Source organism: Nerophis lumbriciformis, linkage group LG10 (genome assembly GCF_033978685.3).
Source record: "Nerophis lumbriciformis linkage group LG10, RoL_Nlum_v2.1, whole genome shotgun sequence".
In the NCBI taxonomy this organism is placed as follows: Eukaryota; Metazoa; Chordata; class Actinopteri; order Syngnathiformes; family Syngnathidae; genus Nerophis; species Nerophis lumbriciformis.
This window is the reverse complement of record NC_084557.2, coordinates 52,440,613-52,465,691: the sequence shown is the minus strand read 5'-3', so window position 1 is coordinate 52,465,691 and position 25,079 is coordinate 52,440,613. Positions and strand designations below refer to the sequence as shown.

The window sequence follows — 25,079 nt, the reverse complement described above, 5'->3', positions numbered from 1 at the left end:
GAAGGATGACTTCTCATTCCCTGTGGTGCGAATATTCACCGTACGTGCTCCCGTTGTATCCACAGTGCGGTTCACAGGAATATCAAAAGTCAGTGGAACCTCGTCCATGTTGATAATGTTCTCTGGCCGGATCTTTTTTTCAGCTATCTTGTTTTTACAATATGCACGGAAAGTAGCCAGCTTTTCTTGAAAGTCTTTAGGCAGTTGCTGTGAAATAGTAGTCTGTGTGCGGATGGAGAGATTGCGTCTTTTCATGAACCGGAAACCTGTCGCTTAGTAGGAGCCATTTTGTGGTCTTTACAGATGTAAACACACAAAGGAAATGAAACGTAATATCCGCGCGCTTCTTCTTCTACGCGGGCGGGTGGTTGCTTACAGTAGAAGAAGAAGCGCTTCCTGTTCTATGGGGGCGGGTGCTTACCTTGGCGGTTGCTTGCGTAGAAGAAGAAGCACTTCCTCTTCTACGGGGAAAAAAGATGGCGGCTGTTTACCGTAGTTGCGAGACCGAAACTTTATGAAAATGAATCTTAATATTAATCCATATATAAAGCGCACCGGATTAAAAGCCGCACTGTCAGCTTTTGAGTAAATTTGTGGTTTTTAGGTGCGGCTAATAGTGCGGAAAATACGGTAAGTAAACAAACAAAGACTCCTAATTAGTCTGCTGACGTATGCAGTAACATATTGTGTCATTTTCCATTCTATTATTTTGTCAAAATATTTAAGGACAAATGGTAGAAAATGAAATATCAATCAATCAATCAATGTTTATTTATATAGCCCTAAATCACAAGTGTCTCAAAGGGCTGCACAAGCCACAACGACATCCTCGGTACAAAGCCCACATAAGGGCAAGGAAAAACTCACCCCAGTGGGACGTCGATGTGAATGACTATGAGAAACCTTGGAGAGGACCGCATATGTGGGTAACCCCCACCCCATCTAGGGGAGACCGAATGCAATGGATGTCGAGTGGGTCTGACATAATATTGTGAGAGTCCAGTCCATAGTGGATCCAACATAATAGTAAGAGTCCAGTCCATAGTGGGGCCAGCAGGACACCATCCCGAGCGGAGACGGGTCAGCAGATGTTCCCAGCCGATGCACAGGCGAGCGGTCCACCCCGGGTCCCGACTCTGGACAGCCAGCACTTCATCCATGGCCACCGGACCTGTGCCCCCCCCCCTCCACAAGGAAGAGGGGAGCAGAGGAGAAAAGAAAAGAAAAGAAACGGCAGATCAACTGGTCTAAAAGGGGGTCTATTTAAAGGCTAGAGTATACAAATGAGTTTTAAGATGGGACTTCTACTGAGGTAGCATTTCTAATAATTAATATTAATCTACTTGTTCATTTACTGTCAATATATGCTTACTTTCTCTTTTAACATGTTCTATCTACACTTCTGTTAAAATGTAATAATCACGTGTTCTTCTCTTCTTTGATACCTTACATTAGTTTTGGATGATACCACACATTTAGGTATTGATCCGATACCAAGTAGTTACAGGATCATACATTGGTCATATTCAAAGTCCTCATGTGTCCAGGGACATATTTCCTGAGTTTCTAAACATAATATACATTTTAAAAAAAGGGAAAAAGATTTTGTGATGATAAAAAATATTAATTTAATCATAGTAGTATCAACTAGATACGCTCCTGTATTTGGTATCATTACAGTGGATGTCAGGTGTAGATCCACCAATGGCATTTGTTTACATTGTGACGCCGCTGTGCTACGGTGTGTAGTGAAGCATGTTTAGCTATTCCTCAATACTTGTAAGAAACTTACTTTATTTGTCGCCATGGAGGCCAGGATTAGTGATTTAGAAGTAGCTAAAACACTGCCGACTGCGGATGGATGTTAGCTGCTAGCTAGCTGGTAGAGATGCGCGGTTTGCGGACACAACCGCGGAGTCCGCGGATTATCCGCGGGTCGGGCGGTTGAAATAAAAAAAAATTAGATTTTATCCGCGGGTCGGGTCGGGCGGTTGAAATAAAAATAAAAAAAAGATTTTAAATAGATTCAGGCGGGTGGCAGTTAAACCAATTGGGAAATATATATACATAGTTAAATGTTGTTACCCACATACGAAAAACGAGCAGGCACCTGCAGCATATGCCACAACAGAAGAAGAAAAAAAAAGAGATGGCAACACCGGCAGCAAACGTGGTACGCGACAAACTAAATAAGGGAATACTAAAGACCAGGGGAAAAAAAGGCCAGAAAAGTTCAGCGTGGACTCGTTTTTATGAGGTTGTAAATCAGGATGATAGTAATGCTGGCTACGTGATTTGCAAGAGCTGCGACGCTGTTTATGTCTACGACAGTCACAAAACCGGGACATCTAACATGGTGCATCACATTTGTGCAAAACCCCGAACCTCCACAAACACCCTGAGCATGAGCAGTTTCGTCCGCCGTGATCCCAGAAGAGTGCCGCAGGATGTTAAAACAAGATAGAACGCAGCTGCCTGCAGCAGTTTGAGTGGCGCGAGCGCGCTTGGAGGTGCGCTCAGCACGGCTCCCAGATGATTGCGCACTGGTGTGCGTCTGGGCCGTGACAGTGTGGCACGCATTGAATGTCTCTGCTGCATTGGATCAGTCTCCTTTCTTTAACAGGCAAAAGCTTTATAACTTCACTAATGCCTTGCATCGTCTATATTAGATATATAACAACGGGCGGGTGGCGGATGGCGGGCGGGTGCGGTTTTGATTAAATGTTAGTTCGGGTGGATGGCGGATGGTTGCGTGCGTGCGTGCGTGCGTGCGTGCGTGCGTGCGTGCGTGCGTGCGTGCGTGCGTGCGTGCGTGCGTGCGTGCGTGCTGCCGAACATGCTCTTCTGCTCATATAACCAGCAATGACGTGACAACGGCGGAGAGGCGAGGGTGTGAGGGACGGTACTTTTTAGAAGCAGTATAGTACCGAATATGATTCATTAGTATCGCGGCACTATACCAATACCGGTATACCGTACAACCTAGGGCTGGGCGATATGGCCTTTTATTATTTTTCTCGATATTTTTAGTCCATGTCACCATACACCATATATATGTGGATATGTTTAGTCCATGTCACCATACACCATATATATGTGGATATGTTTAGTCCATGTCACCATACACCATATATATGTGGATATTTTGCCTTAGCCTTGAATGAACACTTGATGCATATAATCACAGCAGTATGATGATTCTATGTGTCTACATTAAAACATTCTTCTTCATACTGCATTAATACATGCTACTTTTAAACTTTCATGCAGAGAGGGAAATCACAAGTAAAAGTGTATTTATTAAAGAGTTATTAAGCAGTGGCACAAACATTCATGTCATTTCAAAACAGAAAGTGCAAGATTGTCAGAGACATTTTAAAACAAGCTATTAGTGCACTTTTGTGCATGATGTCACTAAGATGACATATCAAAACAACACTCAATTAAAGTGCACTTTTTGTACAGAACGCCACTACAATAGTTTAAAACAAATAAAGTGCACTTTTGTGCATGATGTCACACAAGATATTTCAATAAGTGTCAAATAAAAAAGAGCTGCATAATAGGAAATCAAATAGTGTATGTCCTTCGCTATGTGGTAGGTTCCTGCGGACGTTATCTCCTTCTGTTGTTGACTATTTTTTTCATATGGTGTTGATGTGGAAATGGTTGCTTGGGCATTTTGTTGGTGTGGAAATGGTTGCTTGGGCATTTTGTTGGTGTGGCACCGAACGGAGATGTTGACATGCGGAGTTTCAAGCACTCTTCATTCTCTAGCAGGTGACTTTTCAAATGATGCTACAAATTAGCAGTGCTGCTACTTTTTGTAGCAACACTTTTGCCGCATACTTGACATATTACGGTTGTCTGTTCAACATCTTCCCGCTTGAAGCCAAACCACCACCAGACGATGGACCCCCTGCTGTTTTTCTTGGGCATTAATTCTTCCTTCATTTGTTACCAGATTCGCACCTTCTTTCTCTCATATTACCACTCGCACCACTCCACTAGCACCACAGCTAACGTTGTCCATGCCGCCCTCTTTACCATGAATTGATTAACGTGGACCCCGACTTAAACACGTTGAAAAACTTATTGGGGTGTTACCATTTAGTGGTCAATTGTACGGAATATGTACTGTACTGTGAAATCTACTTACAAAAGTTTCAATCAATCAAAAACTCTGCTCGGTGAGGGCGTATGACGTTGCACGCGCGACAGTATGTGACGTATGTAAGAAGGTGCGCTTGTTTTATGTCTCTGTGAGAAGGAGAGACAAGAAAGAGTGATAAAAGCCTGTAGTGTAATGCCCGCAGCTAAAAGCAACTGTGTGAGAACGTATACTCCAATATCACCATATAGTCATTTTCTATATCACACAGAGACAAACCCACGATATATCGAGTATATTCCATATATCGCCCAGCCCTAGTACAACCCTACTGAAAACATGTGGTTTTGTTCTTCTGGGGCTTTAATTCTAATGAGCTGTGTGGCTCCAAGAAGCGTGACATTAGCAACACCAGTAGAGCTATGAGAGCTACATAGTCCAGTGTTTCCCACACATTCATTTATTTGTGGCGGCCCGCCACGAAAGAACTACGCCCGCCACAAATGGATTTTTCGGCTTTTGACTCGCTCGACCGCTCATAAAAGCAATGGGACTCTGTCTGTGAATGTACCTTGTAGTTACAACTCCGGTGCAGTAGGTGGCGGTAGCCTACTATGCATTGTAACTCCGCCAATAGCACTTAATTCACCTGGTGGGCCAGAAGAAGAAGAAGAAGACGGCGGAGTAAAAGAACGGACCGACGGTATCAAAATACGAGTGTAATATAGGTTGTAGGTAGATAAGTTATAGCTGCATCGCTCGCGGCTCGTCAAATATTTAACGTTAATCCGTGATTTCACCGAGCGTTTCACTCACGGTGAGCAGCCTGACGCTGCTTCATTAACACCGCCGCTGTTGTCACGTCACGTGTTACCATACCGACGAGCTAACGTGTCCAGGTTATAACCCTGTTGTCAATAAACACACGTGGAGACGGTGCTTCAGATACTGCATTAATAATGAAGCTAAATTGTACACTGTCCACTGCAGCATGTGAATGCAATGAAAAGAATAAAATCTGAGCCAGCCAGCTGTTAAAATGTTGTCCAGGTTAATGTTTTGGCCATTAAAGGCCCTTCATTTCAAGATTTCAACTGTGATCGGGCTTTAAACAGGTGGCTGACCTGTTCAGATGGGTGTAACTCAGGGGTGCTCACACTTTTTCTGCAGGCGAGCTACTTTTCAATTGATCAAGTCGTGGGGATCTACCTCATTCATATATATAATTTATATTTACTTATTTATGAAATATATGTTTTTGTTAACAAGTTAAAGGTGTTTAATGATAATGCAAGCATGTTTAACACATATAGTTAATATTGTTAACAAGTTAAAGGTGTTTAAAGATAATACAAGCATGTTTAACACATATTGTTAATAAATTAAAGGTGTTTAATGATAATACAAGTATGTTTTATACATATAGTTAATATTGTTAACAAGTTAAAGGTGTTTAATGACAATACAAGCATGTTTAACACATAGTTAATATCGTTAACAAGTTAAAGGTGTTTAAAAATAATACAAGCATGTTTAACACATATAGATTGCTTTCTTTCATGAAGACAAGAATATAAGTTGGTGTATTACCTGATTGTGATGACTTGCATTGATTGTAATCAGACAGTGGTGCTGATAACGTCCGCATTTTCGAATGGAGGAGAAAAAATGTCCTCCTTTCTGTCCAATACCACATGAAAGTGGTTGGTTTTTGGCATCTTATTTGTCCAGCTTCTGTACTCCGTTGTATACACTTTACAAGAAATACATTGTCTGCAAACTCCGTAGCTTGCTAGCTTGTGCACGCCAGCTTTCTGAGACTCTTATTTTGTTAGCGCAACTGTGCAGTCGGTCTTTGGAGTTTTGACGACAGGTACGGCGCCAGAGTCTGTTGAAATAAAGTGTTTCTCGCCTTCCTGTCGGTTGTTGTACTTATATTCCAACTCCGCGTTCTTCTTGGTCATCGCCGCTGCCGCTGTCACCCCCCGCCCCCCGACCACACCACCACAAATAGATGTCTGTCCTGTGGGAAACACTGTAGTCAGATATTTTAACATCATGCTGGACTAGCCAATTTACTGAAGAAAGGCCAAATGATCAAACTCTCACATCTGTAGCTGAGTGGATAACTGGCAGAGCTCAAAAATGTATTTCAAGATGTGTAACAAAGCCTGTTTTGTGGTTTTCTTTTTACAAAGCTATCCTGCGGGAAGTGGTGGGCGTATACACGGGGCGGGCTCGTTTAGTTAGAGGTGTTATAGCAGGGGTGCCCAATACGTCGATGGCGGCGGGTGATTCAGTCGATCGCCAGCCAGGCATAAAAAAAAAATTGACCTAAAAATTAGCTATCTTTTTTTTTTTCTTTTTTTTTTTCATTGACATCCAGCATCAGACATTCCTATCCATTACATCATATTCACATACATCATATATCTGTTGTCTGCCCTAAATGTCAAAATATTTTTTGTTTGTATCCCAACCATACCCCCCCCCAAAAAAAGAAAGAAACAGCAGAAAAACAAAGTAGTATTTGCAAATACATCAATTAAATAAAGAAAAAATGAAATAATACAATATTAATAATAATAATAATCAGAAATAAAATAAAAATATATAAACAGATATATAAATATATATATAATCTTTTTATTTTATTTTTTTAAGTAGTACAATCACTAATTCGAAAAATTAAAGTCAGGCTTATGGGGCGTGACCTAATTGACCCAGTTTTCCCAGTATGAAGTCAATTTCTCCAATTTATAATTAATAAAGGCAGTTATCTTCTCCATTTTATATATGTCCATTGTGATTTCCATCCATTGCTTCAAAGTTGGGCTCTCCTGGGATATCCATTTCCTAGTACCGTATTTTTCCGAGTATAAGTCACTCCGGAGTATAAGTCGCACCGGCCGAAAATGCATAATAAAGAAGGAAAAAAACATATAAGTCGCACTGGAGTATAAGTCGCATTTTTGGGGGAAATGTATTTGATAAAAGCCAACAGCAAGAATAGACATTTGAAAGGCAATTTAAAATAAATCAAGAATAGTGAACAACAAGCTGAATAAGTGTACGTTATATGAGGCATAAATAACCAACTGGTATGTTAACGTAACATATTATGGTAAGAGTCATTCAAATAACTATAACATATAGAACATGCTGTACGTTTACCAAACAATCTGTCACTCCTAATCGCTAAATCCCATGAAATCTTATACGTCTAGTCTCTTACGTGAATGACATCAATAATATTATTTGATATTTTACGCTAATGTGTTAATCATTTCACACATAAGTCGCTCCTGAGTATAAGTCGCACCCCCGGCCAAACTATGAAAAAAAACTGCCACTTATAGTCCGAAAAATACGTTAATGCTCTTTTTACAGGCCACTAGTAGCGATCATCATTCTGAACCAAGATGCATACCTGCCAACTACTCCGGTTTTCCCGTAATTAGTACGGTTTTCATCAACCTATTCCACAACCTATGACAATCGACACTGCTTCCCGTAACTTCCTATCGAGCCATTCCGAATGCCATGCGCGAGGCTATTTATAGCACCGCTGCCAAGCACGAGGCACCTGTTGCCATTGTTTCCAAACGAGCGAACGATCATGGAATCAGCCGGAGGAAAATACGAGTCTTAAACCGAAAAGAAAACCGCAGTCACTCCGTGAAGAATATTCAAAAGCCTATCCGGGAATAATTATCCGTTCCAAAAAGGGTGAAAACTACGCGAATTGCACCTTGTGCAGACAAGATTTTTCGATCGGACACGGACGAATTAGCGATGTAAAAGACCACGTTGGGACAAAAAAACAAAAAGTCTAATGCCGTTGCTAAATTTGGATTTTAGCCACAAAAAGGTAATGACACCAATGTTATCTATTGGAATTGTTTAGTACTGTTATACTGTTAAAAGTGTTTATACTATTTATGCTTTCAAGTCCAAGTTGAAGAAATCTTGTTAAATGTTGACAGCATAACTACCAAAATACAGAAGTATGTCCTTAATATTTTTGCAGTGCTATTTCTGTTGAAAAGTTCAAATGATTACATTAGAGATGTGATGTGCCACTTTTCAAGTGTCTGATGGCTTCAATTAATTGTCATGAATTTTTCATATTTTGAATTCTTTTGAAAGGCTTACAAAAAAACTACATTTGAATTGTAATTCCATGCTATTGACAGGACTATTAATTTTAATGAAGTTAGCTTACCATGTTTACAGTATGATAATTGTGATAGAAATGTGAATTTTAGGCACAGAATATTTTTTACAATTGAACAAGGCAGTAGATTATACAAGCTTGGACAGAAAGTTAATAATGACACCAATTTTCTTTTTTAAATGGAATTGTTTAGTACTGTTTTACCATTTGTTTACTGTAAAAAGTGTTTATACTGTTTATACTTTCAATTAACAAATTGAAGTCTTGTGAAAGGTTGACAGGATAACTGGCATTAACTGTCAAAATAATTTCAAACTATTGAAGTTAGCTTACAGAATAAACATGTCAATCAACCAATATGATTTTTGCTGTAATATTTTTGTTTTGAAAAGTCACTGTGACTGATAGAAAAGTGATGGTTTTAGCAACATTTTAACCTGTCTGAATGCAATCAATCATTTTGCGTTCCTGGACCCTGGCTACTAGGTTTTTCTGATTTCAAAAGTTGGCAGGTATGAAGATGTCACTTGATTGACATTCACGGCACCCGAGGGTCTTGTGAGATGACGCTGGCTGCTGCCAGATCATTATTAAGTAAAAATTACCAACAGGAAGGCGAGAAACACTTTTTATTTCAACAGACTCTTGCGCCGTACCTGCCGTCAAAACTCTTTTTAAAGACCGACTGCACAGTTCCTGTCTTCACAATAATAGCGCTGCTTCATCCTGCCTGCGCTAACAAAATAAGAGTCTCAGAAAGCTGGCAAGGTACGGAGTTTGCCGCCATTGTATTTCTTGTAAAGTGTATAAAAACGATTATGAAAGCTGGACTACTAAGATGCTTAAACGCAAGCACTTTCATTTGGTGTTGGACATAAAGGAGGATTTTCTTTCTCCTCCATTTGAAAATGTGGGCGTTATCATCACTACTGTCTCATTCCAATCAATGCAAGTCATCACAATCATACCAACTTATATTCTTGTCTTCATAAAAGAAAGGACTCTATATGTGTTAAACATGCTTGTATTATCATTGAACACATTTAACTTGTTAACAAAAACCTCTCTTTCATAAATAAATCAATAGAAATGATATATATGAATGAGGTAGATCCCCTCCACTTGGTCAATTGAGAAGTAGCTCGCCTGCAGAAAAGGTGTGGGCACCCCCCGTGATATAGCATAATTAAAAGGTAAATTGTGCAAATTAAATGACATTTTAAGGTTTATTGATCGCCGTGACTTGACGTAATATTCACACTGCTTCTTTGGATATGTAGGTGGACGATGAGGACCTGCAGGATGAGCCACTGCAGATCACAGTGTTGGACCATGACACTTACAGCGCAAACGACGCCATTGGCAAGGTTTACATCGACATCGACCCACTGCTGTGCAGTGAGGCCGCCTCCGTCATCTCTGGCTGGTTTCCCATCTACGATACTATCCATGGTACTTGAAGCAACTCTTATGTGATGACTGACACTCTCATGTGTACTATCTCTTATTGTTATTAAGTCATCCCCGTTATTTGTCGCTAGGTATTCGTGGGGAGATTAACGTCCTCGTCAAAGTGGAGCTCTTCAACGACTTGAACCGCTTCAGACAATCGTCCTGTGGAGTCAAGTTCTTCTGCAGTGAGTTTGAGGAGTAAAATGATTAAAATCGATAAAATCCGAGCCGTATGGTGTGTCCAGAACTTTAAATACATGGACATAGTTTCCGCAAGGCCACTGCAATGTGATCTGTTTGGCGGACTGCGCTTTCAATGTTAAAGTTAAAGTAGCAATGATTGTCACACACACACACACACACTCGGTGTGGTGAAATGTGTCCTCTGCATTTGACCCATCCCCTTGTTCACCCCCTGGGAGGTGAGGGGAGCAGTGGGCAGCAGCTGTTGTGCATTTGTTAGAAAAAAAATAATGAAGGTTATGGCAAAGAGAAAAATCTTTGTTTATTTCAACAATTTTCCCTAAAATATGCATTGAGGCCTTAAAATATACATTCCTTGGCAGAATAAACATTAAATATTGCTCTGTTCTCTTAAGAGCCATTATATTGTATGTGAGTGTTTTAGATATGTTTATATTCTACTGTTTTAATCTGTAAAGGTTTTAGAGTGTTTCTCAATGATAAAGGCAAAAAGGTTTCTATTACCTGTTGTAGTCACATCTGTGTGTAGAGCCTCTGTTCTAAGACATCACAGCCTGCAGATTCAATGTGCACAATTGAACATCTAGTTGCTCAGACAGCAATGTCCTAGGGCAGTGTTTTTCAACCACTTGTATCTCACGGCACCGTGAGATACAAGCTAGTGTGCCGTGGGAGATTGTCATTTCACCTAAATGGGTTAAAAATATTTTTTTGCAAACCAGTAATTATGATACGCAAATAATGTGCCGTTGTTGAGTGTCTGTGCTGTCTGGAGCTCGGCAGAGTAACCGTGTAATACTCTTCCATATCAGTAGGTGGCAGCAGCTAGCTAATTGCTTTGTCGTGATCACAATATGCAGACGACAGCGGGAGGTCAAAAGGTATCTAATGCTTAAACCAAAAATAAACAGGAGGCGAGTGTCCCTAAGAAAAGGCATTGAAGCTTAGGGATGGCTATGCAGAACGAAACTAAAACTGAACTGGCTTCAAAGTAAACAAAAACAGAATGCTGGACGACAGCAAAGACTTACAGCGTGTGGAGCAGAGAAGGCGTCCACAAAGTGCATCCAAATATGACATGACAATAAACAATGTCCACACAAAGAAGGATAAAAACAACTGAAATAGTCTTGATTGCTAAAACAAAGCAGGTGCGGGGAATAGCGCTCAGGTAAGAAATTAAACTGCTACAGGAAAATACCAACAAAACAGGAAAAGCCACCAAAATCCGAGCGCAAGACAAGAACTAAAACACTACACACAGGAAAACACCAAAAAACTCTAAATAAGTCACGGTGTGATTTGACAGGTGGTGACAGTACACCTACTTAGAGACAAAAGCTATAGTGATGCATGCTTAGTTATGGTTTGAATTCATATCTAACAATCGCCAGAACAACCTTTTATTGTCTGCTGAGTTAAATTTTTGTATGTTTTCTGCTGGTGGTGTGCTTCCGCATTTTTTCAATGGGGAAAAAATGTGCCTTGGCTCAAAAAAGGTTGAAAAACACTGTCCGATGGTATGATGTTTGTATGGCGAAAGACATGAATTAATGTGTCTTGTAGGGCTGCAACTAACAACTAATTTGATAATCGATTAATCTGTCGATTATTACTTCGATTAATCGATTAATAATCGGATAAAAGAGACAAACTACATTTCTATCCTTTCCAGTATTTTATGGAAAAAACCAGCATACTGACACCATACTTATTTTGATTGTTTCTCAGCTGTTTGTAAATGTTGCAGTTTATAAATAAAGGTTTATATAAAAAAAATATTAAAAAGTAGACTGCGCATGCGCAGAGCATAGATCCAACGAATCTATCCATCCATCCATCCATCTTCTTCCGCTTATCCGAGGTCGGGTCGCGGGGGCAGCAGCCTAAGCAGGGAAGCCCAGACTTCCCTCTCCCCAGCCACTTCGTCCAGCTCTTCCTGTGGGACCCCGAGGCGTTCCCAGGCCAGCCGGGAGACATAGTCTTCCCAACGTGTCCTGGGTCTTCCCCGCGGCCTCCTACCGATCGGACGTGCCCTGAACACCTCCCTAGAGAGGCGTTCGGGTGGCATCCTGACCAGATGCCCGAACCACCTCATCTGGCTCCTCTCAATGTGGAGGAGCAGCGGCTTTACTTTGAGCTCCTCCCGGATGGCATAGCTTCTCACCCTATCACTAAGGGAGAGCCCCGCCACCCGGCGGAGGAAACTCATTTGGGCCGCTTGTACCTGTGATCTTGTCCTTTCGGTCATAACCCAAAGCTCATGACCATAGGTGAGGATGGGAACGTAGATCGACCGGTAAATTGAGAGCTTTGCCTTCCGGCTCAGCTCCTTCTTCACCACAACGGATCGATACAGCGTCCGCATTACTGAAGACGCCGCACCGATCCGCCTGTCGATCTCACGATCCACTCTTCCCTCACTCGTGAACAAGACTCCGAGGTACTTGAACTCCTCCACTTGGGGCAAGATCTCCTCCCCAACCCGGAGATGGCACTCCACCCTTTTCCGGGCGAGAACCATGAACTCGGACTTGGAGGTGCTGATTCTCATCCCAGTCGCTTCACACTCGGCTGCGAACCGATCCAGTGAGAGCTGAAGATACTGGCCAGATGAAGCCATCAGGACCACATCATCTGCAAAAAGCAGAGACCTAATCCTGCAGCCACCAAACCAGATCCCCTCAATGCCTTGACTGCGCCTAGAAATTCTGTCCATAAAAGTTATGAACAGAATTGGTGACAAAGGGCAGCCTTGGCGGAGTCCAACCCTCACTGGAAACGTGTCCGACTTACTGCCGGCAATGCGGACCAAGCTCTGGCACTGATCATACAGGGAGCGGACTGCCACAATCAGACAGTCTGCTACCCCATACTCTCTGAGCACTCCCCACAGGACTTCCCGAGGGACACGGTCGAATGCCTTCTCCAAGTCCACAAAACACATGTAGACTGGTTGGGCAAACTCCCATGCACCCTCAAGGACCCTGCCGAACGAATCGATGACTAAATTAATCGGCAACAATTTTTTAATCGATTTAATCGATTAGTTGTTGCAGCCCTAGTGTCTTGTATTCGTGTTCACATTTAAGCAAGTGAGCGATTCGTGTGCTGTCTGCTTGTCCAGTTAATGAGCAGTATCACCCTGGGTTTTCTAAAGTGCAGTAATCCGTAATGTTTGAAACGGCAATGTTAACTGTAGTGAATTTACAGCAGTTTATCATATGGTTAATCTGCACATCCCCAGACATTTTTGGGATAACTGTAGAAGCATGCTTTCCCCCAAAATTATGGTATAATTCAGAATGTGTAGGGCAGCGTTTCTCAAAGTGTGGGGCGCGCCCCACAGGTGGGGAATAGAGACATGACAGGTGGGGCGCGAGGAACGGGAGGAAATTTCACTTAAAACATTTTTTTTTATTATTATATTCTTAGATTTTTTTTTTTTTACTATGCTTTCATTTTCTATACACACTGTAAATCACTTTGTGATTCTGTCTGTGAAATCCGCTATATAAATAAATGGAAATTACCGGTACTTATTTTTACTGTAGGCTTTAAATTTCTCGGTAGGAGCGAAAGTTTGACAGACATAGCAACAGTAACTAATGGGGGCGGGGCTAAGCGGAACAAACTTTCACGCGGATGGGTAGCAGGCTAATGTGTGGACCACAATTACACAAATATATACATTTGTGACTCGCACCTCAAAGGTCGTCGAGCCAGAGCCAGCGCCTGCAGAGAAACAAAAATGTGACGGGCACACACTGTGTCATTCACCGGGAAACACTCGCGTCAAGGCAGCTCAGCCCCGAACTCAATGAGGTTTTAACAGATGTTGTGAGCGCGGTAAATTTGATCAAAACACGACCACTGAAAGTGCGACTGTTCTCTGCACTGTGTGAGGAAATGGGAGCTGATCATACAGCAGTGCTGTTTCACAGTGAAGCAAGGTGGCTCTCCCGGGGAAAAGTGCTGTCACTTGCCCTGTCTTGCCAAATGCATAGCTCCTCCTTTTTTTTTTTGCAAAGATTGCAAAGTGGCACTCTTATTTTATTTATTATTGAACTTGATGCAAGTTATTTGATTTATTATTGAACTTGATGCAAGTTATAACACTTTTTTTAATTTATTATTGAACTTGATGCAAGTTATAACACTTTTTTTGATTTATTATTGAACTTGATGCAAGTTATAACACTTTTTTGATTTATTATTGAACTTGATGCAAGTTATAACACTTTTGTTTGATTTATTATTGAACTTGATGCAAGTTATAACACTTTTGTTTGATTTATTATTGAACTTGATGCAAGTTATAACACTTTTTTTGATTTATTATTGAACTTGATGCAAGTTATTTGATTTATTATTGAACTTGATGCAAGTTATAACACTTTTTTTGATTTATTATTGAACGTGATGCAAGTTATAACACTTTTTTTGATTTATTATTGAACTTGATGCAAGTTATAACACTTTTTTTGATTTATTATTGAACTTGATGCAAGTTATTTGATTTATTATTGAACTTGATGCACGTTATAACACTTTTTTTGATTTATTATTGAACTTGATGCAAGTTATAACACTTTTTTTGATTTATTATTGAACTTGATGCAAGTTATTTGATTTATTATTGAACTTGATGCAAGTTATAACACTTTTTTTGATTTATTATTGAACGTGATGCAAGTTATAACACTTTTTGATTTATTATTGAACTTGATGCAAGTCATAACACTTTTTTTGATTTATTATTGAACTTGATGCAAGTTATAACACTTTTTTTGATTTATTATTGAACTTGATGCAAGTTATAACACTTTTGTTTTATTTATTATTGAACTTGATAGAAGTTATTTTATTTATTATTGAACTTGATGCAAGTTATACCACAACTGCACAGTTATTTTATTTATTATTGAACTTGATGTTATTTTATGTTATTGAGTTTGAATGTATACAACTTGATGTTCAATAAATTTGAAAATGTTAAAGCTTGGCATTAGCGCTCTGTTGGGGCGATGGGGGCAGGTGGGGCTTGAAAACTCCCCCTTGTCCAAAGTGGGGGATGACAAACAAAGTTTGAGAACCACTGGTATAGGGCATGAGGCGACCCAAGATTTCACTATATTCCGTAAGATTGTGATTTTCAAATAAAATATGTCAATTTTTTATTGTGCATTTGTGTCACTTTTGCATGGCAGCCCCATCCATTCCTCGCTATTACCGTGCGGTGATGGTCCACGGCTTTGTGGAGGAACTAGTGGTGAACGAAGATCCGGAGTATCAGTGGATTGACCGCATCAGAACTCCTCGAGCCTCCAACGAAGCTCGCCAAAGGCTCATCTCTCTTATGTCTGGTAGGGGAAATGATTGCAACGAAATGAAATCCGTGTATGCTTCATCTCATGTTGATGCCTGCGTATGTCTAGGAGAGCTGCAGAGGAAAATAGGGCTCAAAGTACTAGAGATGGGGGGGAACGCCGTGGTGGGCTACCTGCAGTGTTTTGACCTGGAAGGAGAGTCGGGCCTGGTTGTGCGGGCCATAGGTACCGCATGCACACTGGACAAACTCAGCTCCGGAGGCACGGGCAACATCCCCTCCACCATCACCACGACACACATCCACCCGAGCACCGCTCCTGCCTCCAACGCCTGCAATTCCCCTTCTAAGGATGGAAAGGAGTGAGTAGGAACAGAGCATGACTATTATGTGCAAGTGTTTGAGAACAGATATGATAGTTAGCATGAGAGGGAGTGTATGTGGGCAAAACGTCTTTCTGAAGTATTTTCTCCTGTGTGTGTCTCAGTATTTGTTCATTATCTATTGCATACCTGCCAACTACTGCGGTTTTCCCGTAATTAGTACGGTTTTCATCAACCTATTCCGGGATACGGTTGCAGTGATAAAAAATACGGTTTTTCATTAATTGAAAAACTCTTAAAGTTTTATTCACGAAATCGTGTAACAACAATGACAATCGACACTGCTTCCCGTAACTTCCTATCCAGCCATTCCGAATGCCATGCGCGAGGCTATTTATAGCACCGCTGCCAAGCACGAGGCTCCTGTTGCCATTGTTTCCAAACGAGCGAACGATCATGGAATCAGCCGGAGAAAAATCGCAAACGAGTCTTAAACCGAAAAGAAAACTGCAGTCATTCCGTGAAGAATATTCAAAAGCCTATCCGGGAATAATTATCCGTTCCAAAAAGGGTGAAAACTACGCGAAATTGCACCTTGTGCAGACAAGATTTTTCGATCGGACACGGAGGAATTAGCGATGTAAAAGACCACGTTGGGACAAAAAAACACAAGTCTAATGCCGTTGCTAGCGATACAAGTGGAAAACTTTCAACGTTTTTCGTCGCCCAAACAGATTCTTTGGATGTGATAAATGCCGAAGTTTTATTTACGGAGGCAATAATTGAGCAAACAAAAAGGTAATGACACCAATGTTATCTATTGGAATTGTTTAGTACTGTTATACTGTTAAAAGTGTTTATACTATTTATGCTTTCAAGTCCAAGTTGAAGAAATCTTGTTAAATGTTGACAGCATAACTACCAAAATACAGAAGTATGTCCTTAATATTTTTGCAGTGCTATTTCTGTTGAAAAGTTCAAATGATTACATTAGAGATGTGATGTGCCACTTTTCAAGTGTCTGATGGCTTCAATTAATTTTCATGAATATTTCATATTTTGAATTCTTTTGAAAGGCTTACAAAAAAACTACATTTGAATTGTAATTCCATGCTATTGACAGGACTATTAATTTTAATGAAGTTAGCTTACCATGTTTACAGTATGATAATTGTGGTAGAAATGTGAATTTTAGGCACAGAATATTTTTTACAATTGAACAAGGCAGTAGATTATACAAGCTTGGACAGAAAGTTAATAATGACACCAATTTTTTTTTTAATGGACTTGTTTACCATTTGTTTACTGTAAAAAGTGTTTATACTGTTTATACTTTCAATTAACAAATGGAAGTCTTGTGAAAGGTTGACAGGATAACTGGCATTAACTGTCAAAATAATTTCAAACTATTGAAGTTAGCTTACAGAATAAACATGTCAATCAACCCATATGATTTTTGCTGTAATATTTTTGTTTTGAAAAGTCACTGTGACTGATAGAAAAGTGATGGTTTTAGCAACATTTTAACCTGTCTGAATGCTAATAATCATTTTGCGTCGGGGGGCGAAGGAACCCCCCACCAGGACTTTGTCCTGGACCCTGGCTACTAGGTTTTTCTGATTTCAAAAGTTGGCAGGTATGCTATTGTCCCATCTGTATTGCATCTCGGAACTATTGTCCTGAGACACACACACGTACAGTACACACACACGCACGCACGCACACAAACCAACATTTTTACCCACCCTACTTTGTCTGCTCTTGCATGGCTTACTGCTCTCTGCACAGTGTCGTGTTGCCTCCTAATGGTATTTAATGAGCATGTTCTGACCCACTCCATTTGGTCTGCTGCTGCACTCTGCTGGTATGCTTGTGTGTTGTCGCGTGTCAGGGATGGAACCACTTCTCAATCATACATACAGAAGGTGCAGTGGTGGTCAAAAGTTTACATACACGTGTAAAGAACATCATGTCATTGCTGTCTTGAGTTTCCAATCATTTCTACATCTCTTATTTTTTAGTGATGTAGTGATTGGAGCACATACTTGTTGGTCACAAAAAACATTCATGAAGTTTGCTTCTTTTATGAATTTATTATGGGTCTACTGAAAATGTGAGGGTCAAAAGTATACATACAGCAATGTTAATATTTGCTTACATGTCCCTTGGCAAGTTTACCTGCAATAAGGCACTTTTGGTAGCCATCCACAAGCTGCTTGAATTTTTGACCACTCCTCTTGACAAAATTGGTGCAGTTCAATGTGTTGGTTTTCTGACATGGACTTGTTTCTTCAGCATTGTCCACACGTTTAAGTCAGGACTTTGGGAAGGCCATTCTAAAACATTAATTGTAGCCTGATTTAGCCATTCCTTTACCACTTTTGACGTGTGTTTGGGGTCATTGTCCTGTTGGAACACCCAACTGTGCCCAAGACCCAACCTCCGGGCTGATGATTTTAGCTTGTCCTGAAGAATTTGGAGGTAATCCTCCTTTTTCATTGTCCCATTTACTCTCTGTAAAGTACCAGTCCTATTGGCAGCAAAACAGTCCCAGAGCATAATACTACTACCACCATGCTTGACGGTAGGATAGTGATCCTGGGATTAAAGGCCTCACCTTTTCTCCTCCAAACATATTGCTGGATATTGTGGCCAAACAGCTCCATCCCATCCATCCATTTTCTACCGCTTATTCCCTTTGGGGTCGCGGGGGGCGCTGGAGCCTATCTCAGCTACAATCGGGCGTAAGGCGGGGTACACCCTCCATTTTTGTTTTATCTGACCACAGAACTTTCCTTCAGAAGGTCTTATCTTTGTCCATGTGATGTCAGATGAAACAACAATGTGACCAACAAGTATGTGCTCCAATTAGGGATGTCCCGATCCAGGTTTTTGCACTTCCGATCCGATACCGATATTGTTTTTGCATTTCCGATCCGATACCGATACTGACCGATACCGATACTGACCGATACCGATACTGACCGATACCGGCCTATCCGAGCATGTATTAAAGTTATTTAGCCTACTTAGTTGTCAGAATCATGTTGAAAAGGGTTTTAGTACTCTTGATAACAACTAGCCAGCTGAATTAGGGGAGTTTGAATAATACACAATGGTTGGTAACAAGAAACTGACCTGTTTATTCAAGGATAAACACAAAATAGACAAAATTATACATGACAAACAGAAATGGCATCATTGAACTAGGGCTGGGCGATATGGCCTTTTTTTAATATTGCGATATTTTAAGGCCATATTGCGATACACGATATATATCTCGATATTTTGCCTTAGCCTTGAATGAACACTTGATGCATATAATCACAGCAGTATGATGATTCTGTGTTTTGATTGATTGATTGAGACTTTTATTAGTAGGTTGCACAGTGAAGTACATATTCCGTACAATTGACCACTAAATGGTAACACCCCAATAAGTTTTTCAACTTGTTTAAGTCGGGGTCCACTTAAATTGATTCATGATACAGATATATACTATCAGATATATACTATCATCATAATACAGTCATCACACAAGATAATCACATTGAATTGTTTACATTATTTATAATCCAGGGTGTGGAGGGGGGCGCCGGATGTAAGTGTCAAAAAGACAGCCAAAAGAGTTTAATATGAGAATAAATCTAAAGTTAAAATATAGGGTAGAAATGCACCCATTTGCAGGAAATGTAGTCTTGATTTTCAAAATTTTCTTTCAAGGCTTGCATGTCTACATTAAAACATTCTTCTTCATACTGCATTAATATATGTTACTTTTAAACTTTCATGCAGAGATTTTTTTTAAATGTCTCAAAAAAAAAATCAGTGTTGACAGCTAGATTTTTGTGGACATGTTCCATAAATATTGATGTTAAAGATTTATTTTTTTGTGAATAAATGTTTGGAATTAAGTTCATGAATCCAGATGGATCTCTATTACAATCCCCAAAGAGGGCACTTTAAGTTGATTACTTCTATGTGTAGAAATCTTTATTTATAATTGAATCACTTGTTTATTTTTCAACAAGTTTTTAGTTATTTTTATATCTTTTTTTCCAAATAGTTCAAGAAAGACAACAACAAATGAGCAATATTTTACACTGTTATACAATTTAATAAATCAGAAACTGATGACATAGTGCTGTATTTTACTTCTTTATCTCTTTTTTTCAACCAAAAATGCTTTGTTCTGATTAGGGGGTACTTGAATTAAAAAAATGTTCACAGGGGGTACATCACTGAAAAAAGGTTGAGAACCACTGCCTTAGAGGGAGCGTTGCTCGCACGGCTGCGCTAGCATCACAGCTAACGTTAGCCACTCTCTGCTCGGGGAGGACGTATACATATGTGACGTATGACGTGACAGTATGTGACGTGTTTAAGAAGGTGCACTAACTGTCTGTGAGAGGGAGACACAGGAAAGAGTGAGAAGAGCCTGTCGTGTAATGACAGCAGCTAAAAGCAACTGCGTAAGAATTCACAGACCAGTGGATGTGTTGAAGGTGTGCTGGAAAATGCGGAACGGAAATTACGGAGCAGCAGAAAAGTGGAATGTATTATTTAAATCGGTGCGTTGGAAAACACGGACCGGAGTTTTTTTTAAAACTGGATCTGGATCGGCATTTTCCCATGCCTTGCCGATACGCAATTTTTGGCAAATATCGGCAGCCGATCCGATCCAAATATCGGATCGGGACATCCCTAGCTCCAATCACTCTATCACAAAAAAATAAGAGTTGTAGAAATGATTGGAAAGTCAAGACAACCATGACATGATGTTCTTTACAAGTGTATGTCAACTTTTGACCATGACTGTATCTATAGTTATTGGGGGAAAATGCCAACAAGGAAAAAAACAGAGTGGATAGCTACAAACATTTGTAGTGTACCTGCTTGGAAATTGTTAGTCATTTTAGCCCTGTTGTGTTTGCATCCCTGGCGTGCATGTTCATGTTCAAGTGAGGCTTGGCTTACAGAAAGACCGTGGAAACAAACCCACTTTTCACCCTATTGCCAATGCTGTGTTGTAAGTTGTTGTGTGCCTATCTTTATTTCCTTCTCTCTGGCTGCACCACTGGGACTGACACAATTCTTACTGTGTGTCCAACAAACCGGCCGTCTCGCTCTCTCTCTCCGCCTCCGCCACCGCGCTGATTGGCCCAGGTCTCCCTTAGCCCACGGATGCCGCTCGACCCACAACAGCCCCGTGCATTCGGTGTGCAGCGCCCAGAGACTGTCCCAGAACTTCTCTGTCTCTGTTCCCACGCTCATCTTCTCTGGTACGCAGAGGCAGGGAAGGATGTAAATGTAGGGATACTTGATGTTTACATTTCAGCAAGCATTTTAAAAATCTTCTCAAGGGATAATACAATAGAAATAGTAGTAGTCAGTGTCCAGCTTGTATAGCAGTATAGATCTACTATCCCATTAAAATGAGCTTTTCAGAGCAGATAGCTGCCAACACAATTGTGTACATCTCAGAGTAAACTTGTGTCTTTAGGGTCAGCACCAGTGTTAAGGATAGGAGTGTATTTTTACTAGTAACGGGTAATCTGATTACTAGTTCAAACTTTACAACACCGTTACTTGAAAAGCGTTGCGTTATTGTTGTCGCTCTTCAGTGCTGGCAGCACTCATGCACCCCCAGAGAGGACACATGAGGACAGGCACAATTATCTTGGTTAGGGATGTCCCGATCCAGGTTTTTGCACTTCCGAACCGATACCGATATTGTTTTTGCATTTCCGATCCGATACCGATACTGACCGATACCGATACTGGCCTATCCGAGCATGTATTAAAGTTTAAAGTTATTTAGCCTACTTAGTTGTCAGAATCATGTTGAAAAGGGTTTTAGTACTCTTGATAACAACTAGCCAGCTGAATTAGGGGAGTTTGAATAATACACAATGGTTGGTAACAAGAAACTGACCTGTTTATTCAAGGATAAACACAAAATAGACAAAATTATACATGACAAACAGAAATGGCATCATTGAAACAAGGGCTGGGCGATATGGCCTTTTTTTAATATTGCGATATTTTAAGGCTACACAATATATATCTCGATATTTTGCCTTAGCCTTGAATGAACACTTGATGCATATAATCACAGCAGTATGATGATTCTATGTGTTTTGATTGATTGATTGAGACTTTTATTAGTAGGTTGCACAGTGAAGTACATATTCCGTACAATTGACCACTAAATGGTAACACCCGAATAAGTTTTTCAACTTGTTTAAGTCGGGGTCCACTTAAATTGATTCATGATACAGATATATACTATCAGATATATACTATCATCATAATACAGTCATCACACAAGATGATCACATTGAATTATTTACATTATTTATAATCGAGGGTGTGGAGGGGGGCGCCGGATGTAAGTGTCAAAAAGACAGCCAAAAGAGTTTGATATGAGAATAAATCTAAGGTTAAAATATAGGGTTGAAATGCACCCATTTGCAGGAAATGTAGTCTTGATTTTCAAAATTTTATTTCAAGGCTTGCATGTCTACATTAAAACATTCTTCTTCATACTGCATTAATATATGCTACTTTTAAACTTTCATGCAGAGAAGGAAATCACAACTAAAAAAAATCACAAATTTTTTCATACGGTGTTGATGTGGAAATTTTTGCCTCTGCATTTTGATGGTGTGGACGTGTGGCACCGAATGGAGATAAGCGTCTCGACAGACGTCACAATATTTGAACAATGATGACGAAAACCGTTTTCTCTGTCGTGTCCGTGTGTCGAAAATTGTTATGCGCTTATTTTTTAATTTGATTTTGTGCGTTGCATAGATTTGCTATGCGCAGAGGACGCTTAAACAGTGCGCAATTGCACAGGCGCGCACCTTAGAGGGAGCGTTGCTCGCACGGCTGCGCTAGCATCACAGCTAACGTTAGCCATGCTGCTACCTCTCTGCTCGGGGAGGGCGTATACGTATGTGACGTATGTCGTGACAGTATGTGACGTGTGTAAGAAGGTGCGCTTGCTGTCTGTGAGAGGGAGACACAGGAAAGAGTGAGAAGAGCCTGTCGTGTAATGCCAGCAGCTAAAAGCAACTGCGTGAGAATCCACAGACCTGTGGATGTGTTGAAGGTGTGCTGGAAAATGCGGAACGGAAATTAGGGAGCAGCAGAAAAGTGGATCGGTGCGTTGGAAAACACGGACCGGAGTTTTTTTTTTATCTGGATCGGCATTTTCCCATGTCTTGCCGATACGCAATTTTTGGCAAATATCGGCAGCCGATCCGATCCAAATATCGGATCGGGACATCCCTAATCTTGGTGCTCACTTGTGTTGCCAGCTTTAGACAATAATAGTTGTGTGTTGATAGGAAATCGACACTATAATAAAATCTGTACACTGATATTCAAATGCTATAGTGTTGTCCCTTGAGAAGAACACGCTTGCTGACATGTGAGGGCTGTACTCACTTTTGTAAGATGCTGTATAGATATAGGATAACATCTAATGACTAGATACCAGCTTCACATCGCTTCTCCTGCCAAATGGGCCACTAGGGATTGGCAAATGAGTCCCAGTAAGGTTTTGGTATCATTAGGGTTCATTTTTAGAGAGGTTGGTGCGTCTAATGTTGTGTGTGTGCGCACTCTGTTACAATATTTTGTTGCTGTCATAGGACTTCGTTAGGTAGTGCAGGTGTACTTAATTAAATGTATAAGATTGCTGCTAAAAGAGTTTTGAGAACAACCTTTGTCGCCCTCTGACGGTCATGTGACTTGTGACTTACTCCCCTGGGACACGTGCTTCAGTTGTCCTGCTTAGACCTGACCTACTTGTGTTTTGTTGCTTCTTCTAAGTTCTGTATGTCTGTGTTTCTTTGTCTTTCTTTTGTGCTTTTCACGCTTGCTTTTTTTTTTCCATTCTCTAGCCATAAGTAGCACCTCCAACACACCTCCCACAAAGCAAACATGGCACATAACGAAAAGTAACCTTCTCATTTGAACGGTTTACTCATCCATATGTTAAACACACACACAGGGTGAGGTCGTGACTGATGTGTGTGTGTCATATTCTCCCGCCAGGCCGGTATTTGGTGAGGACCTTCCCTCGTCATCCGGCCCGCCTACCCCTTTCAAAGCCCTTCCCACCTCCTCGTCCTCTCCTCCCCCCTTCTCTCCTTCCAAGCCATGCAGCCGCCAGTCCTCATCATCAGACACAGACCTCAGTTTGACGCCCAAGACGGGTAAGCACATGAGGACCCCCACCCTTGCATACGCCTCCCTTTCCCATTTGTCCATCTAGCCCTCCTCTGACACTACACAGAGGTGCTTCTCTGGTTTATTTTTATTTTATTCTTATGACGATGATTATTATTTCATATTATTCATGCTCATTTATTATTTTGCCATGTGATCCAGCTTTTGTTTAGTGGCCCGGTGTCTTCTGCATCTGCTTGAGACGATGTAAAGATAGTGTTAGTGCACAATGATGAAGATGCTGCACATGCATTAGTTTTGTCCTAGTCTTTTGTGGTGTCTTTGCAGAAGCACATGTTGCATTGCATGTTCTCCCCGTGCGTGAGTGGGTTTTCTCTTGGTACTCCGACTTACTCCCACATTCCAAAGATGTGCATGTTAGGTTAATTAAAGACTCTAAATTGTCCAAAAGTAATGCTGTGAGTGTGAATGGTCGATTGTCTATACAGGTAAAAGCCAGTAAATTAGAATATTTTGAAAAACTTGATTTATTTCAGTAATTGCATTCAAAAGGTGTAACTTGTACATTATATTTATTCATTGCACACAGACTGATGCATTCAAATGTTTATTTCATTTAATTTTGATGATTTGAAGTGGCAACAAATGAAAATCCAAAATTCCGTGTGTCACAAAATTAGAATATTACTTAAGGCTAATACAAAAAAGGGATTTTTAGAAATGTTGGCCAACTGAAAAGTATGAAAATGAAAAATATGAGCATGTACAATACTCAATACTTGGTTGGAGCTCCTTTTGCCTCAATTACTGCGTTAATGCGGCGTGGCATGGAGTCGATGAGTTTCTGGCACTGCTCAGGTGTTATGAGAGCCCAGGTTGCTCTGATAGTGGCCTTCAACTCTTCTGCGTTTTTGGGTCTGGCATTCTGCATCTTCCTTTTCACAATACCCCACAGATTTTCTATGGGGCTAAGGTCAGGGGAGTTGGCGGGCCAATTTAGAACAGAAATACCATGGTCCGTATACCAGGCACGGGTAGATTTTGCGCTGTGTGCAGGCGCCAAGTCCTGTTGGAACTTGAAATCTCCATCTCCATAGAGCAGGTCAGCAGCAGGAAGCATGAAGTGCTCTAAAACTTGCTGGTAGACGGCTGCGTTGACCCTGGATCTCAGGAAACAGAGTGGACCGACACCAGCAGATGACATGGCACCCCAAACCATCACTGATGGTGGAAACTTTACACTAGACTTCAGGCAACGTGGATCCTGTGCCTCTCCTGTCT

At 40.7% G+C, this 25,079-nt stretch overlaps 1 protein-coding gene across 15 annotated transcripts in view; it reads left to right on the top strand.

Annotated features, from left to right (window-relative positions):
- Nucleotides 1–25,079, top strand: part of c2cd5 (C2 calcium dependent domain containing 5) — a 110,909-nt gene that overhangs the window by 5,344 nt on the left and 80,486 nt on the right. For 11 of the 15 annotated variants that reach the window (XM_061969408.2, XM_061969415.2, XM_061969414.2 and 8 more), the window contains exons 4-8: nucleotides 9,569–9,740; nucleotides 9,830–9,925; nucleotides 15,155–15,310; nucleotides 15,383–15,635; nucleotides 23,664–23,824. In XM_061969408.2, coding sequence (XP_061825392.1) covers nucleotides 9,569–9,740; nucleotides 9,830–9,925; nucleotides 15,155–15,310; nucleotides 15,383–15,635; nucleotides 23,664–23,824 — 838 coding nt within the window. Of the gene's footprint in view, nucleotides 1–9,568; nucleotides 9,741–9,829; nucleotides 9,926–15,154; nucleotides 15,311–15,382; nucleotides 15,636–20,762; nucleotides 20,879–23,663; nucleotides 23,825–25,079 lie in introns of all 15 variants that reach the window. The other 4 variants (XM_061969417.2, XM_061969418.2, XM_061969423.2 and 1 more) reach the window with 1 other exon arrangement.